Genomic DNA, 20,898 nt, shown 5'->3' with positions numbered 1-20,898 from the left:
GGCAGCAGTAGCTGCAGTTAAGCCTGTGTTGCCTGCGGGCTGCAAGAGGTTCATACCTGTTACTGAGCTCCAGCAGGGCAGGGGCCTTGGTGCGGCGGGCCTTAGGACCACCTTGGTCCGTGCCCCTGACTGGACAGAATGGGAGGTCCCAGAGTCCTTCCTTGTCCTGGAGGGACACCATGGTCTACCCTCCGGGTCCTGGGAGAGAAGGGCCTGGCAGTAGGAGTCTGTCTCCTGCTTACAGTCCCTGATGGCACGCAGTCTCTGGACTGTGGCCTGGAGCTCCTCCATCTGGCATGCCAGAGACCCCAAAAGGGAGTAGAACCCACACGGGGAGGTGGCCATGCTCCTGGACCCCAGAGCTTGAAAAGGGGACAAGCAGTCCGCGCAGCTGAGAGCCAGGGGCCCCGTCTGCATGGAGCCTGGAACCATGGACTCCGTCTGGGTGGAGGCCTCTGAGGTGCCAGAGGGGGTCGCAGACCGAGGGGACCCTCGAGGTGCGGCGAGTGCCCGTGGTAGGTGGGCTGGGCCTGAGTCTGCCTACCTTAGGGGGCTCGTACGCAGGGCCCTCCTGCGCAAACTCCGTGCTAACTCATGTGCCGGCAGACAAACTAGACACAACAGGTGCATGGACTATGAGTCGGGGAGTCGGGAGGAACAGGAGGAGGTCAGACGAACAGCAGAATTGTGCATGTTGCACAGTGGCTGGCTCAATTTGTCATCTTCCTGGCTGTTGCTGGATGTTAAACTCATGCAGGCATTTCAGCCAACTTAAGACATATAGAGAGGGATTTAAAGAGGGCTCAGCTGCTGGTGTTGCTGATCTTGGCAGGTTTCCCACCTGTTAGAGGTGGTGTGGCAGAAAGAGATTTGCCTTGTTCAGTCTCTTTTGTATCTGTGAGGTAAGGCAAGATTGAACTGCAGAAACTTCACCTCTGGTAGTTTGCAATGTGGGCCTAATCTATTTAGCTCCTCTGCTCCCAGAATAGTTTAGTGAAGGATTGTTAATAGTTAATTTGGGGAGGGGTGTCTTAAATTTGGAGATGCCTTGGATTTAGATAAATGTGGTAAATGTGAGCCAGTACAAAAGTATAACTTTATGGACCCAAGCTATGTCAGTACAAAGATGCCTTGCATCAGGGTAGTTTATTCCCCTTCATACAGAGGAATAACCAACCTGTGCTGCTGTACTCGCAAGTGTCACATCTGCGGAGGAGTAGATGGTGTATTGCTATAATTGCATCAGAATAGCTCAAGTGGCACAACTGTGAGTGTAGCCAGGGCTTTGGGTTGGGATTTGTGCTGGTGAATAAATATTGTTTAGCTCCTTTCCAAAGCCCTTTAATAATGCTGCATTTGACTTATAGGTTATTTCGGAAGAAAGAAGTCCAGTCATGCTCTCTGGTGTGATTGATGAGCTAGTAAATTTCCGTATCAAGGTGCGCAATTATGCTCGTGTGGTGCCTGAAGCAACAGAGGTAGAAAGTACTGTGCAATCCCAGGAAGCCAAACTGGAAGAGAGAGAAAAGAGACGGCTGTTATTACTGGAGAGGGAGCCCCTTCTGGAGGCTTGTGACAACCTGCGTCGGGACCTTGCTGCATTTGGAATCAACATAAAGGTATGGGACACAATATTGTCTTTGCAGGACCTTTCAGTGTTCTATTAAGCCAACATTTGTTTCCCCCTTTTACATGTCCCTTGTCAGCAGCTTTCAGTCCTGTGCCCTGCACTTTGCACTACTGGGATAGTCGCAGGTAGAAATTAAGCTGTTGGGAGATAGAAAGGCTAGCCTTCTGTTCCCTCCTCCCCCACGTTTCCATTCAACCTATTGCTGCTTTTGCAATTAGAGAGGATTTTCGATGGCCAAATCACACTTCTTGTCCTGGTCTGAAATCCCCCAAGTAGTCTTTCCTTGGATTAAACTGGATCTTAGAAGTGGTATTTGTTTCAGTATATTGGAGTGGAATTGAAAGGCAGAGGGGACCTGGTTCTGCACTGACCTTTAGTGCTCTTCATTAACTCCAGGTTTGGAGAGAAAAGAGAATTTTTTCAGCAGTTAAGTCTGTGCAAAACTCTATGAAAAGTCCTCTCGCTTCTTTAATAGCTCTATTCCTTCCACGCTAGCCCAGCTGGGTCAAATCCTTAATCACTTGATTTTTCTAACTGCCCTCTTTCCTTTCCAGCCCTCTCTCTGCCTCCAGCCTATCCCTAATGCCACTGTTAATTTTCCTTTTCCATTAGTGAAGCCATGGCTTCCCCCCCTTGTGAAAAATCTCTTCATTGGCTTACTGTCTCCCTGTGCTTTGAAGACCCCTACGTGAGCTCACTTTAGCTAATGCTATTACTCACAATTCCTCTTGCTTTACTGCCCTTTTCACCTTTTTGCTTCAGCCTCTGTTATTCTATATATCACTCCCAGTACAGGGAATTGCCAGTTGCTTCCTACCGAGCACCTCTTTCCCCTCTAAAGCACTCTTTTCTTTGTTGTCTTCCTACCTTGTGACCCAAGGCTCATACTTTTTATCTTGCATCACTTTATAGGCAGGAGGATACCACTGATATTTGTAACTTGGAATGGCAACTTACAGCTCTTAAGTGACAAAAACATTTGTTTCCCATTCACTAGTTCTGAAACAATATACTGAGATGTTTGTTTGTAAATAATTAGATCCTGATTCAGTGTAAAAAGGATTTGTGTGTCCACCATTATGGTCTCAAAGCAGTGCACACTGCTGTGTGATGCTTATGAAAGGACTACCATTCCAGAAAGCTAGAATCTTACCTGCTGTTTTTATTTTTTCAGAGTTGTCTTTAAAAAGACAGGCAATTGTGCCCAGGATTTATATTCCTAATTTAAGCATCGTAAACAGGTAGTAAGTAGAATTATTTAGATTTGTATAATATGCAGAGTACAATGCAAAACTGTACTCAAAATATGATGATAACAGTAAGAGAAACTGCTTGCTCACTCTCTCTCTCCCTTTTTACTCTATTTTGGTATCTCTTTCTGTTTGCAGGATGTGAATTTAGCTTTATGGCTATTTTTTGCCCTATTACAAAATCTGGCCTCAGCCAGGATCCATCCCACTGTTTCACAATTCAAGCATTTACAGTTTTGACATTCAGCATAATCCCCTGTGGCTAGAAACAGATGTTGCTGAATGAAGCTGATCAGCTGTACCAGGATACATCATGGCACAGCTGATCTAATTTATTGGCTAAAAAACATATTGCCCATTCTCCTGCCCTTGATGGCACTGGACAGGGGATAATGGGATCTCCTCACTTTTCCTGCTCAGCCAGACCATTCCCCAGGACTTGCCAGGGCGATGAGTCTGACTGACCGGGGAAAAACACTTCCCTGCTCAGCCAGACCTACTCCTCTACAGTTGCAGAGGAATGGGTCTGGCTGGGCAGGTCACCATGACTTCCCCACTTGTGGAGCAGCACCCAAGATTTCCTGGGGATCCTTCCTGTAAGCAGGGAAAGCAGGCAGGTGCTCTGCACCTGCCTGGGGTGGCAGGCATACAAGCTGTTGTACTCTTCTGCCACAAAGGCAATAGATGTCCACTGCAGTAAAGCAGCAGTGTCTATTACCACCTTTTGTTACGTCCCTGTTGTTTTTCCTGTGGTGCACAAAGGGTATCAACATCTATTTGCTCAGCATTTGTGCTGCCGTAAACATTTTTATGGCAGCACAAATGAGAAGTCAGGTGATTGTCCATTCCCACCCTGCATGTCCCACCTTGTTTCAAAATACAGACTTTCAAAATGTGAGATCTTCAAAATGCTCGGATGGTGGCTTCCATACCCCTGGAGGTACTGAAATCTGCCTCTAGGCATGCTGTCAGTGGCTTCCATGGTAGCAGTTTTGATCACCTGGGATCTTTTGGAACAACAAACTAGGCAGGCTCTCCTCTGCCTAGCTCCCCTCCAGATCCCAATCTAGTGGGCAATCTTGGAGAACGGCTACAGAATCCACAAAACATGTCCTGAAAAAAAAATGCTGTGATCCAAATCCTGCTTATGGGCTACACAGTTGCTACCTTCTGTGCCCTCTCTTTCTGACTGGCCTCATGCAAGACACTTTGCATCCCTGTCTGCACAGGGAACCAGTTGCAGTAGTTGGGAAGCTAGTACTTGTTAAGGTGGCGATTCACTTAACGTATAGCCTAGTGGGGAGGGTTCTGTTCTATAAAGGGGAGGATGGGGTTTTGGGCATCAAATCTGGATTGCCAACTTCCTGAGTGAGTGCTCTAGCCACTGGCGCAACCATCTGCTCCTCCAGGACTGTGTTCTGTAGCATGAGCCCAGCTTGCTTCTCCTGGGGAAAAAAAACAGTTGTGGGTGCCTACCCTCAGGAAAGGGCTGTGAGCCTCAAGTGGGTGGAGGCACATAAACTTGAAAAGAAGGGGCAGAATTTCAAACGCACATTTCCCTCTGCTTTGTTTCCTGTGTGTGTATGGGGGCATTTCTTACCTTTTTGAGGGACCTTACTCCTTATGTCTTGCATGAAGAAATTCTAAATCTTGGATCCCACTGAGGGTGGGGTGGGGGCAGGCACCTACAGGCTTGCGTTAAATCTGGCCCTTTGTGTTAGCCTGAGCTCATTTACTTATCGGAACCTTTGAACCTACCCAACACAAAACTGACCCTGGCATGTTTTGTGTTAAGTTGACCTACATGTGTTCTATACAACTCCATATGACCATTTTACATTTCTTATCAAACTCGGGTCTGCACTTCTCCTTAAATGGTTCATGACCAGTAATCAGACTCCCTAGATTTGAGAACTCATTAGTTGAAATTGCCAGTCTGAGTGCATTTTCCCCAACTGCAGTACAACAGCTATGTTATAAGAGGACGGAATTTAGTTGGACTTTTGTAATGCCTCAGCAATAAGAAAATACTGTCTTAGAAACACGACCTTACTAAGCCAGCATCCTTCTAAAGTTTAAAAAGAAAAATATTTATGTGCAATTTCTTTTTCTTAATGATCAGGAAGGAGATAATTTTAAACATGAAAACTTGATGACCTTTCTGTTAATCCAAGGCCATCAAGTGTAACATTATGGACTGGAAAGAAGGCATTGCAGCCTTCTGCATTCAATCCACCTGTGCTTGAAACTGGGTTTAACAAAATTTTAGAACTGAAGTGGCAATAATTGCTTCAACTAAGTACCAGAATAAACTGAGCAAATCAGTGCCCCCCTTCCTCCAATCTCCTCCCCATAATTCAAGAGACTGAATAAAATCAAGCACCACATTCTTTCAAATGTAAGTCGCTTTTTAAAAAGAAATACTCTGAAAAATGCCCAAGTCTTAAGTTTGTTTGTTTTTTTTAAACACTCAAAGAAAAAAGCTCTTGTAGTCCACCATAGAACGTAGATCCTTGTAAGAGTGTCTTTATTTGAGGGCTTATTTTCTTAGTCAGAAAAGTTAGGTGTGTCTTAAATTCAAAGTCGTCATAAATTTGAAGAATACAGTAATAGTTATAAAATTTTGTCACCCCTTTTCTTTAACATCAATAACCTTACTTTTGAGAGGTTTGTTTTTTGTTTTTTTTTTTTAACTGAGCTTCAAAGAACTCTCTCTTCTGAAATGTTGTAACTAATATTTTGGTTGAATTTCATGTCTTTAGACTGCTTGTAACATGTTGTAAGGATCAGAATAAAACGTAGGCCGATGCAAAGTACCATGTGTAATTAAAATGGTGTGTTTGACCTACTTATTCTTACAGGACAGGGGGGCTACTTCTACGTGGGAAGCTGTGGATCAAAGAAGAGAACAGCAAAGAACTGAAAGAGAGAGATGATTTAGCACAGGACGTGCTTGGACTGATCGTATGACATTGGTCACTTCAGGAACGGATGTAGATATTAACTATTTCCAAATAAAAACTTCAGAAAGGAACTGCAAACTACAAGAGTTGCTGTAATTAATATTGTGGTAACCTGAAGCAATACCAGTCTTGCTACAATTCTCTTTATTAAAATGGCATTGTTTTATTTTCTTTTTTCCTGCAGTGACATAATGAGCTAAACTGATGGTATTTGAACAAAACCAACCTATGTTACTAAATAATAATGCAGCAATTACTGTGAAAATGAGAACTTAAACCCAAGTATGTGGTCTGAGCCATCTTCAGCATGTGTTAAATGGATACAGGTTTTGTGACCTCCACATTTTGGATGGCTGCTGCTGACTGCACAGCCACTCCATTAGAACCAGACCAATAGTTTTTGATAAAACTCAAGATTGACTGGAAGGCACGTGTAGCTCAAGCCAACTTCTTGCTGAGAGATGCTGTGCCATACAGAGGTATGCACAAAACAAAAGCAGTATAGTTATGATGCCACTGGAGTGCTGCATGCATGCCAACAACTGCTGCCTAGTACAGCAAGCTGACTTCTGGTTTAGGTATATGCAGGGCTAGTGTGTCAAAACCAGACACCATCTTGCATGCTGTAGATATGCTGTTACCCTCCTGCTTGAATGAGTTGAAATTAGTCCTCTATCTTTTCTCTTGGAGGCCACCTAGTCTCAAATGGCTTTTCAGATTGATGGCAGAGATATGTGACACTTGCTCCTGTTAAAAGGAAGCCACTTTTGTTTTTGAATGAGCAGCATTTGACACCCAGACTCAGGGGAAAAAGCATTTGAAAACAAATTCAGTTGCAGCTGGCACTGAGAGCAGCCAGCTTTTGGAAGCGTTGCCTTCTAAGACTGCATAAAAACTATGATCCCAATAGTAAGGAAATTTAGAAAACAAGAGCTGCTGAATTTCAGAGAAAATGCTTGGTTGAAAAACACTGAGAATTCACGTAGGTTAGAAACTGCTTTATACCTTGCTACTAGAGTATTAGATTTATGCATAATATCAGTCAACAGCACTCTACATAGGCTTCGCCTTCCCCTGCAGGTGGGGCTGGGGGGAAAAAAAAACAGGTTAAGAATGCCAAAGGGGTTGTTTGTGCTTGCAGAACCTGCAGGAGTGATCTTTCACCTCTCCCACTGGGCTTCACTGTTGGACGGAACATTTTAGCAAAATTGCCTGCTCTGGGGCGTTCAAGTTATGGCATACTTCATTTAGATGCATAGCTGCTAGACTGAAACAAAAGCCCCTGGGTGTTCTTACTAGGGGTGTGCAAAGTGGGTTGTATTCAATTCAGATTTGGCCTGATTCAGGGGATGGTGATTAGATTTGTTGATTCAGATCAGTATCCTGATTATTTTTTTTTTGATTTGGCTGAATCCTAATCTGAAGATTTGGCCATAGAGTCATAGATACTAGGGTTGGAAGGGACCTCAACAGATCATTGAGTCCAACTCCCTGCCCTGCGCAGAAAAGAGTGACTCCAGACAGATACTTATCCAGCCTTCTCTTAAAGGCCCACCAAGGTAGGGAAGAGCACTACTTCCCTTGGAAGCCCAGTCCAAGATTTGGCCATCCTCACCATGGAGTTTTCCTGATGTCTAGCCTAAATCTGCTCTGTCAGTTCGTGACCATTGCTCCTTATTACCCCACAAAGTGCCCTGGTGAACAGAGCATCTCCAGTTCTACACCCCCCCCCCCATGAATTTATAGGCAGCCACGAGATCAACTCTCAGCCTTCTCTTGTGGAGGCCAAAGAGGTCCAGGTCCCTTAGTCTCTCCTCATAGGGCTTGTCCTGTAAACCCGTAACCAATGACACAGCATTGCATGTTTTTTCTATGTACCTTGAGGTACCAGGTGCAGCTTGTGAACACTGAGATGCTGGGGTGGATGGAATGTCCCACAGGACCACAGGGGGGCCTCTTGTGCGCTTGACAGTGGACTGGAACTATGATTGGCCATGGGAGGACCCTGGGTGCCCCCCCAGACCCAGGAAGCACCAGTCACTTGGGAGGGGTCCTCTCTGGCAGACCTGGAAGTGGACCTGAAGAGCTTCTGGTCTACTTCCGGGTTTGCCACCAAGCACGCTGGGGACTCCCTTGTGCTCCCATGGGATGCTCTATCTGCCTTACCATCTCAGTGTTCACGAGCCACCTGATTCCTTTGAGGTATGTAGAAAAAACATATAAAGCTGTGTTTATGTCCAAATTCTAGAATCTCTCCTAATTCAATTCGGAAACTTGGCCACCGAATCAGGCCAAATTTCAGCCAAATTGAATCGGTGACCTAAGCACCACAACACAAGCCTAATTTTTACACGAGCTATGGTGGTGGGGCACTTTAGAGCGGCTCAAAGAGCCACTCTAATGAAGGTGTTTGCACAGTCTTGTGTATCAGTGACCCTGCACTTCAAACAGGTGCCGGGGGCGCTTTAACTAAAGCTAGTCAAACAAGCTTTAGTTAAAGCACCCCTGCTGTCATTTTGAAGCATGGGGATGCTGATGTATGAGGCAGAGGCTGGCTGGGTCATGCTTATTACCATGCACCAGCACACTTGATTAATTGAGTCTCCTCCAATGCACTATAAGTGTGTTAGAACTGCCTCTCCACACCTGTACAGGTACCCCGTGTGCTTAACCAAACTCAGTGCAACTGCTGCATAAATACAAGCTGTCAGCATCCCCTAATTCCTCCCATTTTCAAGGCTTCTAGTAGTTTCAGGGCTGTTCTTAGAAGCCTTGAAAATAGAGAAGCAAGTCTATATTGCAGCTGCTAAATACCTCTGCACTGACAGCCGTGTACTTAAGGTGCATTAACCACACAGCTGTGGTAGGTCAGTGCTAAAACTGATTTTCTGCTTTCATTTTCAAGGCTTCTAATAGCTGCTCTTTTACACTTGCTTCTCCCATCACTCCAGAAAGTGCTAGAGCAGAGTCATTGAGCACATAGACAGTTATTGTTACTGTGCAGTTGGCCACCACACAACTGAAGTTACAAAACGGATGAGTCTGAAATATGCTATGCCCACTGGTCCTCTCCCTTTCTGTCCTTGGGGGATGGATGAGTGGGGGTGGGGCTGGATCCTGCAAAAAGGGTCAGGCCCTAGGCCTGAGCCAGTGCAGAGTTGATGTCTGCAGGTGCTGTTTGGCATGCTGGCCCTGACCTACATGTCAGATCCAGTATGGAACAATTGTGCTTGCCTAGCTCTGCAAGCTGGATATGAACAGAGAGCAACACTATCTGTTGATGCGAGCCAGTGCATAGGGCCACATTATCTAGCCCCAGCCCTGGAAATCTGACATCAGGGGAGCTATGGCAATTAATGTCACCGCTCCCCCTGCTGTCAAATTTTTGGACCAGCTGGCAATTCCTTGGGCCCTAGGTCAAGTACCACTGATTTAGAGATTAGTGCATTCAGTCAACAGGTGGATAGCTGAAATCTGTTACAATGTAAACAATAGGCAACAAACTGGGGCTGGTATTTTGTTATAGAATCAGAGAAAATTAGGATTGGAAGGGACTTCAGGTCACTTAATCCAAACCCTTGCTCAAAGCAGGACTATCCCCAACTAGAACCCAGCCAAAGCTTTGTCTTGCCGGGTCTTGAAAACCTCTAAGGCTGGAGCTTCCACCACCTGTCTGGGTAACCTGTTCCACAACTTTAGTACCCTCCTACTGAGAAAATTCTTCCTAATATCTAACCTAAACTTCCCTTGCTACAACTTGAGACCATTGGTCCTTGTTCTGTCACCTGCCACCACTGAGAACCGTCTAGCTCCATCCTTTTTCAATCCCCCTTCAGGTAGTTGAAGGCTACTACTAAATCCCCTCTGAGTCTTCTCTTTTCTAAACTAAATAAGCCCAGTTTCCTCAGTCTCCTCATAAGACGTGTCCCCCAGCCCCCTCACTATTTGTTGCCCTCTACTGGACTCTCCCATATGTCCACATCCTTTCTGTAGTGGGGGGGCCCAAAACTGAACACAGCACTGCAGATGTGACCTTACCAGTGCCAAATAGAGGGGAATAATCACTTCCCTTGACTTACTGCCAACACCCATACCCATACAGCCCAGTATGTCATTAGCCACCTTGGCAACAAGGGGACACTGCTGGTTCATATTCAGCTTATTGTCCATTGTAACCCCCAGGTCTTCTGCAGAGCTGCTGCCCAGCCAGTCAGCCCCCAGCCTGTACTGGTGTATGGGATTGTTCCATCCTAAGTGCAGGACTTTGCACTTGTCCTTGTTGAACCTCATGAGATTCATTTTGCCCCAATCCTCCAATTCATCTAGGTCACTCTGAATTCCAGCCCTACCCTCCAGTGTGTCTACTAGTCCCCGCAGCTTGGTGTCATCCGCAAACGTGCTGAGGGTGCACTCTTTGTCATCTTCCAGGTCATTGATGAAGACACTGAAAAAAACTAGCCCCAGGACTGACCCCTGAGTCACTCCACTTGACACCAGTTGCCAACTAGACATAGATCCATTGATTACTACTCTGAGCCTGATGCTCCAGCCAGTTTTCTATCCACATTACAGTCCATTCATCCAGCCCATACTACTATGCTTGCCAGTGAGAATGTTGTGGGACACTGTATCAAAAGCCTTGCTAAAATCAAGGTACACCACATCCACCAGTCTCCCTACATCTGCAGAGCCAGTCACCTCATCATAGAAGGCAATCAGATTGGTCAGGCATAACTTGTCCCTGGTGAATTCATGCTGACTGTTCCTAATAACCTTTTTCTCCTCCAAGTGCTTAGAAACAGATTTCTTGAGGGATTTGTTCCATAATTTTTCCAGGGACTGAGGTGAGGCTCACTGGTTTGTAGTTCCCTAGCTCCTTCTTTTTCCCTTTCTTAAATATGGGCACTATGTTTGCCCTTTTCCAATCATCAGGGACCTCTTCTGATTGCTATGAGTTTTCAAAGATGATGGCCAGTGGCTCTGCAATTGCATCAGCCAAATCCCTCAGCACTCTTGGGTGCATCTCATCCAGCCCCATGGATTTGTACGCATCCAGGTTTTCTAAATAGTCCCTGACCTGTTCTTTCATCACAGGGCTGTCCACCTGCTCCCCAAACCGTGCTGCTTGGTGCAGTAGTCTGGGAGCTGACCTTGCCTGTGAGGATTGAGACAAAAAAGGCATTGAACACTTCAGTGTCTTTTCTGCATCCTCTGTCTCAAGGTTGCCTCCCCCATTCAGTAAAGGACTCACACTTTCTCTGATCCTCCTCTTGTTACTGACATACCTGTAGAAACCCGTTACCCTTTGCATCCCTTGCTAGCTGCAACTCCAATTGTGTTTTAGCATTCTTGACTTCATCCCTGCATGCCCAAGTAATACTCTTATGTTCTTTCCTAGTTATTTGTCCAAGTTTCCACTTCTATTAAGATTCCTTTTTGTGATTTAGTTACTGAAGAGTTCCCTGCTAAGCCAAGCTGGTCTTCTGCCATACTTGCTAGTTTTCCTGCACATTGGGATGGTTTGTTCCTGCACTCTCAGTAAGGCTTCTTCAAAGTACAGCCAGCTCTCCTGGACTCCTCTCCCCTTCAGACTTTCTTCCCAGGGGATCCTGCCCATTCGTTCCATGAGCAAGTCAAAGTCTGCTTTTCTGAAGTCCAGGGTCCTTACTCTGCTGCTCTCCATCCTTCTTTTCCTCAGGATCCTGAGCTCAATCATCTCATGGGCACTGCCGCCCAAGTTTCCATCCACAACTACATTCCCCACCAATTCTTCCCTGTTTGTGAGCAGCAGGTCAAGAAGAGCATGGCTCCTAGTTGGCTGCTCCAGTATTTGCACCAGGAAGTTGTTCCCTACGCTCTCCAAAATCTTCCTGGATTGCCTGTGCACTGCTGTATTGCCCTCTCAGCAGATGTCAGGGTGATTGAAGTCCCCATGAGAACCAGGGCCTGTGATTGGGAAACCTCTGCTAGCTGTTTGAAGAAAGCCTCATTCACCACTTCCTCCTGGTCTGGTGGTCTATAGCAGATCCCCACCATGACATCATCCTCATTGATCTTCCCACTGACCCTAACCCAGAGACTTTCAACAAGTGTATCTCCAGTTTCATACTGGAGCTCTGAGCAACCATATGGCTCTTTTACATAAAATGTAACTCCTCCTGTTCTCCTCTGCCTGCCCTTCCTGAACAGTTACTCATCCACGATCGTGCTCCAGTCATGCGAGTTCCCACCAAGTCTCCGTTATTCCAGTCACATTATAGTTCTGTGACGATGCAAGGACTTTCAGTTCTTCCTACTCATTTCCCAGGCTCTGTGCATTTGTGTACAGGCACCCGAGGTAACTAGCTGATTGTCCAGATTCTCAGGAAGTATGAGAACTCCTTGCCTGTTGCCTTCTCCTGCTTGCTCTTCCTTTAGGTCTCTCACTGCCCCACTTACCTCAGAGCTTTGGTCTCCATCCCCTGGTGAGCCTAGTTTAAAGCCCTCCTCACTAGGTTAGTGAGCCTGTCTGCAAAGACACTCTTTCCTTTTTGTCAGGTGGATCCCATCTCTTCCCAGCAATCCTCCTTCTTAGAAGAACATCCCATGGTTGAAGAAGCCAAAGCCCTGCTGGCAACACCACCTGCACAGCCAGGTGTTGATCTGCAGGATGCTCTTGCTTCTGCCCAGGCCCTTTCCCTTGACTGGAAGTTTCAATGAGAACAGAACTTCAGCCCCCTCCCCTCTCCCCCTTGCACCCAGAGCCTTGTAATCACTTTTGATATGCTCAGGGTCTCCCCTGGCAGTATGATTGGTGCCCACATGGATGAGAAGCAACAGGTAGTAGTCAGAGTGCTGGATGAGCATTGGTAGTCCCTCCATGACATCTTGATCCAGGCTCTGGGCAAGCAGCAGACTCCCCAAGACAGCAGGTCAGGTCAGCAGATGGTTCTCGCCATCACCAGGGAGTCTCCAGCCACCACCACCATCACTTCCTTTTGGTGGCAGTCATCTCAATCTTTCCCACGTTGGTGAGGCCTGGAATGGAACGTGCTCCTCCCTCTCTTTTGTTAGGGCTCCCTTATCTGTTCTCCAAATGAACCACTGCAGGTGGAGGTGAACATCTCTGCTTGCTGCCAGAAGTCACAAGCCTCCAGTTTCCACACTCTTGGGTGTCCATGTCCTCTCTCTTCTTTAGTGTTGATATTTCTTACTCCACAGTCCTGGAGGTCTCCTCCAGCATCAAATCAATGAATGCCTCATGGCTGAGGATGCTTCAGAGACTCGTTACCTCCTCCTGTAGTCCTGTTGCCTGTTCCCTGAGAGACACCACCAGGAGGCACCGTTCACATCGCAGGCACTTCCTTACCTGGCCGTCACTAGAAGAAACCTGCAAGTCGCATAGTGTCATACCTGGACCTGGATGGAAGTGTTGATGGTGAGCGATTCTGCCTGGACAGAAACCTCACAGGTGCAAGCAGAAGCAGTGGCAGTGGCTCTGGCATTGCAACGTCCTCCAGCCATTTCCCTGAGTGTCTTAAACTGCCTTCTCTTTCACTGCTCATTTTCCAAGCACACCTTCCCTAGCAAACTCACCTGGAAGCTGGCCTGTTTATTGCTTGTTGGCCCCAAAGGGTTCCTTTTTTCCAGCTTCCTCATATCAAGCTGAAAGGCTTGCCTCTCAAAAAGGGTGGGGGCACAAACTGGCCTGTAAACTGCTTGCAAGGTATTAAGTGATTGTGCGGTTAAGTGATTACGCACTTACCCAGGGTGTGCAAAGTGGGTGCACTGTACAGTATATATACACACAGAATTACAAAGATGCCATGTACATGCTTGGGCTGGTGTCCTCAGCGTTCCTTCAGCCTATAAAGAAGCCCAGCCCCCTTAGTTCAAGGACAGGTTAGTAATTGGAAGCTAGGTGTGGAATGGAAATATTGCCTGGAACAAGTCTTAACACATCCCACTTCTGGAAATCCTCCCTTCCCCCACTCCAGCAAATAGTAACTTTGGCAGACCAACTTGCTGAATCAGCCGGCAAGTTAACAAGAAGTGATAGGGATGAAGTGAAGAGGTTACAACCCTTTAGAGAGAAGGGAATAATTATTCTTCTGCCCTTAGGTTTAACTATAACACTTCTCAGGTGTAGCACAAGGTTGACTCTCTCAGTCTTGATGTATTTCCATCTTAGATAATTATAGGTTTGCCCTGTGAGACCTATAATCATGTTAAGTAAAAGATGCTATCAACTTACCTGTAAGTCTGTTTTGAATTCAAGCTGCATACATTTCCAATTCATTTTTGCATAAAAATACATTAGCAGGCTTCCCTAACAAATGCAGAAATGTTCAGAATTAGAAAACGTTTTCATAAATACCTTATTTGTCCAGTCACTAGTTTTTTAAAGAAACAACCCTGCAAGATAAGTAGATGCATAATAAAAGGAATGGAAGTTAATTGACTTGCACAAGCCTGTGCTATGGCCCTGCAGTTGAAACTTGGGAGCAGTTTAAGAATGAGAATGGAACAGAAGAGTAAATTGGCTCTCATACTTCAGCCATGCTTATTTCTGCAGACACTTAGCATTTCTAATGAGACAAAAGAACAGTGTCCCCTTTCCAATTAAGGCACTTAATTTTTAATGTGACCAAAAAAATATTAAGTGGATGGTTTAGGTGATGGGTACTGGGCTAGGCATAGCCTTTTTAACTTCTGGCACCGAAGACCTGGTCAGATTCCAGTGTCTGAGCTCTCTTTACTGGCAAAGCGTTCTTTCATATTCAAATTCAGCAAAGACATATGGGGAGAAAATGAGAACGCTGAATGATCTACAAGGCTCTCTTCTGAAAATGTGCATTCCAGCAGCAGTACTTTAATATATTCAAAGGCTGAATATTTGCTCTTTAACAGCATCTGTGAACAGAAAGTCAGTCATCATGCCTAGGTATTTTCCTGCCTCCTTTAAGTGTGCATAGGCTGGGGAACAACCATCTCTCTTTGTCATGTACGTATACACATGCTTACTTTGGATAATTTTGTAATAATAAAAATTGCCATTGGTTGTACCAACACTATCAGCAATGACACTGAATGGATATGGAGGGTGACATCTAGAAGATGGATCAGTTTAGCTTCTATGGGTATTGTGCCTGGATCATTTAAAACAAAGTACACAACAGTTGTTTCATTTGCTATATTTTTATTTCCTATGGAAAGAAATTGCTACATTTTCAGAATTTTTAAAATTAAATGGTAACAATTGGTATACATTGGGGAATTACAAAGTTACAACTTTGTGTATTGTTAAAACAAATCCATACTGATCATTGATACCAAGCCATTTCATTTTGAGGGAAAAAAAAGTCTTCACTGATTTGGCTTTACCTACAAATGTAAGTTAGAAATAATACTATTTATGCTCCAAATACAAAAAAAAATATCTTAAACAGATTTGACAGCTGTTTTAAAACAGTTTAATTTTCTGATTTCTGGAATCAGGGTTCAAAATAATTCCAAAGGGAGAAAGCAATAGTTTACTTTCCCTCCAAGGAAAGTTTACAAAACAGTGTAATTGTAATACACTGTGAATTCATCTTTTGTGAGGAGACCATTTGCTCTTATTTAAAAAAAAAAATATTAGAACCCTGACAGAACAGAATGAGCCAACATTATTTAAAAACCCATTTTAAAAATAGGTAACCAGTTTAAAAGGAAAAACCAAAATGCATTGGGGTGAGGTAGTCGTCACAGTGCATCCAACAATATTAATTATAAGGGTAAGGACATATTCAGAGCAGCCTTTTGATTTCAGGTATTCACTGCAGGAAGCTATACAAGAGGCTGAAGTGCAATCTGACTAATGTGTATGGTATCAAACTCCATTGTAGAAACAGGCCACTGGAAAAGTGGTTGACATGGACACATATCATGTGATAATATGCCATCGTTAGGCTTGTTCCTACACTCTAGTATGTACATTACGTTATATGTTGATCATAGGGCCACACAAGTTGGTACTTACTGAAAGTGTAAGAAATGTATTTGATTTTGTTTCCCCCCTGAAATTAGTTCTCTCCCAATGCGCTAAGGCTGAATTTCTGAAGTTTAAAGAAACCCAGACTCCATCAAATCCCACACAGCTCCTGATTTTAGAAGAGTTCTGCCATCTAATTCATCCAGCTAGCAAGATACAAATGAAACCATGAACACTTCCTCCATGACACTAAGTGCTTCCACTGTTATGATGATGAAGCAAAAGCCTTTAAAAACTCAGCTGCTACAGTTGAAGCTTGACAACTGTCATTTTCATCAATCCCCTGCCCCCAGTAGAGTCTTTTAGTGAGCTAGCTGCATTTGACTGCCTGCATGCCACTAATGCAGCCTAATTAAATGCAGCCTTCTGCCTTTCGTCCCTTCAATTAATATTTATGCTGGTGATTAATAGCTGTAGATGCATATATACGCTAATGTTCTCAGACCCAGCAATCCAGCCACAGTCCAGCAATTGGAGTCACATAACTGGCCTAAAAGCACTCAATCTCTTATCACCACTGACATTTGTGACCAGTTTAAATATCACTTGTTTCTCACCACGCCTAGTACCTCTCTGAATCACTAAATTTCACATTTTTTCATATTACATTCTAGACTAATCCAGAACAGTAATGGAATATAAAGTAAATAAATTCAGCTAAGCATAATTCCTATGTCTCATGCTGACGCTTCTACAGTAAGACCTTATTCTAAGGGGGCTTGGGACTAGTTTTTAAACATGTTGATCCTCTTTTTTTTTCTTTAAGGGGAAAAAAAAGAGAACCTAAAATTCAAAGAATGACACCTCAGAGACTAGGAATGAGCAAAGGCAACCAATTACATTTGAAACAACCAATTACATTTGAAACATTCCTTTCCCGAAGAGACCTAGTTAAATAAAGGGAAAACAGCATGGAGAAAAATGAAGTGCAGCAGTTAGTCCTAGAAACACAGTCTAAGAACAAAATCATGACATCCTTGGTGTAAGCCAAGAAATTCTGTTGAGCTGGTGGAAGAATTTTACTTTCATTATAAGTATCAAGTGCATTTTTGCAGTTCGCACACACTTTAGTTATTGCTCAATAACTATGAAAAAGAACAGGAATACTTTCAGTTTAGTTTTATTATATTATAACAGATCTGCAACTACAGCTTATTTCAGCCAAAACATTTTTGTATTCCAAACTCTTAAAAAATATCTACATTAATCATATTTTTCTATTCTTAAAAATAAAAAAATCTACCTAGCATACCAATGCTGCTACAGCACTTGAAAGGGTGCATTACTTATGTAAATTCTACTGTAAATTTAATTACTGTTGCAGCCATTATTCTTCCTCATCTTCCTCTCTGCTGCTTTGGCTTCAGGTTTCAAAAAGTTTGTTAAAAGCTGTTCCAACTTCTGAAACCATATCAGAGGCAGTCATTGAACGTCCAAATTTCTGAAAGGCTTGGTTGTTACATTGCCTTGTAAGAGAACAAGCTCCAAATGCAGCCACTAGGAAAGGATTCTGACTGAAAGGAAAAAAGAAAAAAAAAATTATGTAGAGCTTATGATGTAGTAATATGTAGTAAAAATTATGTAGCAAAACTGTGTATTCAGCAGGAACACACTAATAATCTTCTCACTGAATTTAGTTACAGTTGTTGCATGATAAAGCTGGAGTCAGTAATGGTGACAATGCAATTCAGGGACTCTTCACTACTCCTATTTCCTCTCTGTAGTAAGTTTTGCAGTGTTACAGGCAGCCGCCTCACACTGCTTCTTCCTTTTGGTACATTATGGCTCTTCAGGATAGAAATCTCCTTGTGAACACTTCCCATCAAAACCCCAGCCTAAAGATTCTCAGGTTTAGAAAAGCTGGAGGTTAATAATACCTGTAAAAAGCTGTTTCTAAAGGTAGTACCTAAGCAGTCTGCAAACTCAAAAAGACACCTCTTTTAACAGTCTGCTTGCTTTGATATAGGTTCCCATTTATTACTGCACAGGAACATATGCATTCCACACCTATCTTAAATTTTATTGCCTTCATTTCTAAGCACCCCTTTCTCTTCCCCACCCAAGCCCATTCCCAAGGGCTTTGGGTTGGATTTAGCTAGGCAGAGAAACTGGGGATTGACATGATCCACTGAAGTGGACAAGAACTTCTTCCCTAGCACACATGGGGAACGTGGTAAGGCAGAGGTGGTTTTGAGTTAAGCCACCTGAAAACTGCCACAGGTAGTTGGGCAAACTGCTTGAAGCAAGTTGCAAGATACCCCTTTCCTTGGTACATGCAGGTGGTTCTGAATAGACCAGCAATTCCTAAAAGGCCTGCTGTGGCAGAGCAGTGGAAGTATGCTGCCAAAAATGATATATTTTAAGTACCAGGTCTGGCAGGAGCCCTGTCATCCAGCCCATGGGGTTCTGCACAGATCTAGAAATTTGGTGGTGGAGGAGCAGTGGTAATTAACACTACCACTGCTCCTCTTATACCTAATTTCCAAGCTGTGTGGGGCAATATCAGGACTGCAGACTGACCCAATGTCACTCATCCAGCCTGCATGCCAAAAGGTTGTCCACCCCTTTCCTTTTCAGGTGTTAAGAGTGAAGTGTGCCACCAATTCTAACCTAGAAAAAAGGTGTGTCCCAGTTATCAAAAATCTGGAAAACACAGTAGCACAGTGCTTCTCAAAGTGGTGGTCCATGGACTGGTGCCGGTCCACGAGCCACCGGTTGCCGGTCTGCAGCGAGTTGCCAGGAAAGAAAGAAATATATTCGCTGGTCCGCAGCGAGTTGCCAGGAAAGAAAGACTTATTTTTTCAGAAGCATAACATTGATATGTCATAGCACCACAGTTTGTACATTCCAACACTCCAGGTGACATCATGTCGTGTGAGGTGAGGAAAGAGAAAGAAACAGCCGGTCGCGCATTTGGGTAGTGCTGTTACATGCAGTTGCTGCCACTGGCTGAACCAGGCACCGGTCCCTGGCCCACCAGAAAAAAAATTGCCGGTCCACCACATCAGATAGTTTGAGAAGCACTGCTGTAGCAGACTGTACAGACAAAGTCCCTTGGAGACCCAAGACACTTGGAGAACACACCCTTACTGGTGTATGCTGCTCCCTGCAGAGACTTAGCATTCAACCTACTTTACACATTAAGGTTTTGACTGTAGAGCCAGATGCAACTGTCTTTCAGCAAAAATGGGTTTATTTTTCCCTAGATTTGTCAAATTTCAGCCTGATTAGGAAAGCCTGATTAAACTTGTTACTAATCTTGTCGTAAGCCCTAGTTCAGTGCTGTAATAAAAGACTAACTACAGACTACAACTTCTGCTGACATATCTGTGTGAACCAGGCAGCATCCAGACAATACTAAGAAGTCTGTCTGCACCTGTCATGACAGTAAGAAATAAAACTGCGCTTCAAAATCAAAAATATACTTTTTGGAAAGTGAAGCCAATAAAAGAAGTTTAAATTGCATCTTGAAAAATGTAACATTAAAATAAGGGAAATCCAGGGGAAATCTGAAGAGCAAACAGTCAAATATAAAGAATTTATTTGTTAAATTATATTCTCTGCAAAGAAATCAATACAACTGATGTTGAGAAGATGCCTACTCAAGATCTCCTTTTGTTAAGCAATGAAAATGAATCTGTGTCAGTGACTGAGATGTTGGAACACAGTGATAATGAGCAGTAAGTTATAAGTACTAGCTGCTGTACATCCAAGTATTCTGAAAGAATAAAATGGTCTGAAATATATAGTCATTAATATCAGCTATTGTACAAGGGGACTATGGGCAACTAATCATCTTTAAAGAGACAGCTACTAGGATTTATAGGCCACTGAGGACTATTTCAGGAATTACCGTTAAAATTTAAAAGATTCCTAAACAAAAATGATCCTGGGACCAAAGACATGGGCATCACTATGAACCAACATACAGATGGCAGTTAGGTGATAGGAAAATAACTGCATGTTTTAACAATAGGTGTCCACAGTATGCCTTAATGTGAAGTATTGTGTTCAGTCCTGATTAGCATATCTCAAAACAGAAAAGGTTTATATAGAAGGAAGATGACAATGCCTGGAAGTATCCTGAAATATGTCATATGAGGAGAGATTAAAAAGAAAGACTCCATAGAGAAGAGACAAATGACAAAATTGCATATAACAAATGATGTAAGACAGTAAATGAAATGTGCCTATTTACCTTCTCACGTAAGATAAAAACCAGGGGACTTGCAATTAAATTAGAAGACAAGGCATCTATAACTGACCAAAGGAACTCATTTGACATGGTGTGCAACTTCTGGAACTAATTGGCAGAATATGTAAATGAGCTTCCACAGTTTATTAAGTATTGTTCATTCAGACAGAAAATTCTCCATACTGTCCTTTTTAGGATTTCTTGCAATTTCCTCTGAAGCAGCTGGTACTGGTCGCTGTCACAATAAAGATAAAGGACCATATGGGCCACTAGTCTAATCTGATAGTAACTGTCATATATTCTTATGACAAAAGAGCTAACAATGGCTTCAAAAGCATGGATGCTTTCAGTACAGACAAATGAAGTGCTTGTCAGCACCTGTAATTGGGTTAGTTGGCTCAGAGTTAGCCCCTTTGAATTATACATTTTATTTATAAAAGTTTCAATTTACATGATAAATTACACTTGTTGAATCACCTAACTGCGTGAAGATAAATCAAGCCAAAGAGAGAACACAGCATGATATATATTTGTTTATTATTGGGATCTCACTACTTTCCAGTGACTGCCATTTATTTAGTGCTATGTGTTATATACATTCTGCCTATGAATTCAATCATTTTGAAAACACATGTTCTGGTAAACAAATGGTCTTAGAAATCAATTTGGGCAGGTTTGCATCCTTTTTCTGCTTTACAATCTTGGATGATTTTCGAAGTCAAGACAACATTTGGCTTCATAAAAATTTCAGCACCTACACTGGGTGCTCTAAACTACACCAAATTGGATGTACAGATGCCCTATTCCCAATGCCCTCTATTTTTTTTTTTTTTTTTTTTTTTTTTTTT

The 20,898-nt window shown here is 43.5% G+C and overlaps 2 protein-coding genes across 3 annotated transcripts in view; one reads left to right on the top strand and one right to left on the bottom strand.

Moving 5' to 3' along the window:
• CARS2 (cysteinyl-tRNA synthetase 2, mitochondrial (putative)) overlaps positions 1–5,927 on the top strand; it is a 75,810-nt gene extending 69,883 nt beyond the window's left edge. Inside the window, exons 14-15 of the mRNA XM_019524905.1 lie at positions 1,368–1,619; positions 5,742–5,927. Of these exons, the coding sequence (XP_019380450.1) occupies positions 1,368–1,619; positions 5,742–5,816 (327 nt within the window). The 3' untranslated portion in view covers positions 5,817–5,927. The remainder of the gene's footprint in view (positions 1–1,367; positions 1,620–5,741) is intronic.
• A 9,081-nt stretch (positions 5,928–15,008) lies between these two features.
• NAXD (NAD(P)HX dehydratase) overlaps positions 15,009–20,898 on the bottom strand; it is a 76,442-nt gene continuing 70,552 nt past the window's right edge. For both annotated transcript variants that reach the window (XM_019524376.1, XM_019524375.1), the window contains exon 10: positions 15,009–17,369. In XM_019524376.1, the coding sequence (XP_019379921.1) occupies positions 17,219–17,369 (151 nt within the window). In that variant the 3' untranslated portion in view covers positions 15,009–17,218. The remainder of the gene's footprint in view (positions 17,370–20,898) is intronic.

This window comes from Gavialis gangeticus, unplaced genomic scaffold, assembly GCF_001723915.1.
Source record: "Gavialis gangeticus isolate Ggan-Ray unplaced genomic scaffold, GavGan_comp1, whole genome shotgun sequence".
Lineage (NCBI taxonomy): Eukaryota > Metazoa > Chordata > Crocodylia > Gavialidae > Gavialis > Gavialis gangeticus.
The sequence above is the reverse complement of the archived record's forward strand: the minus strand, read 5'-3'. Positions and strand labels throughout refer to the sequence as shown.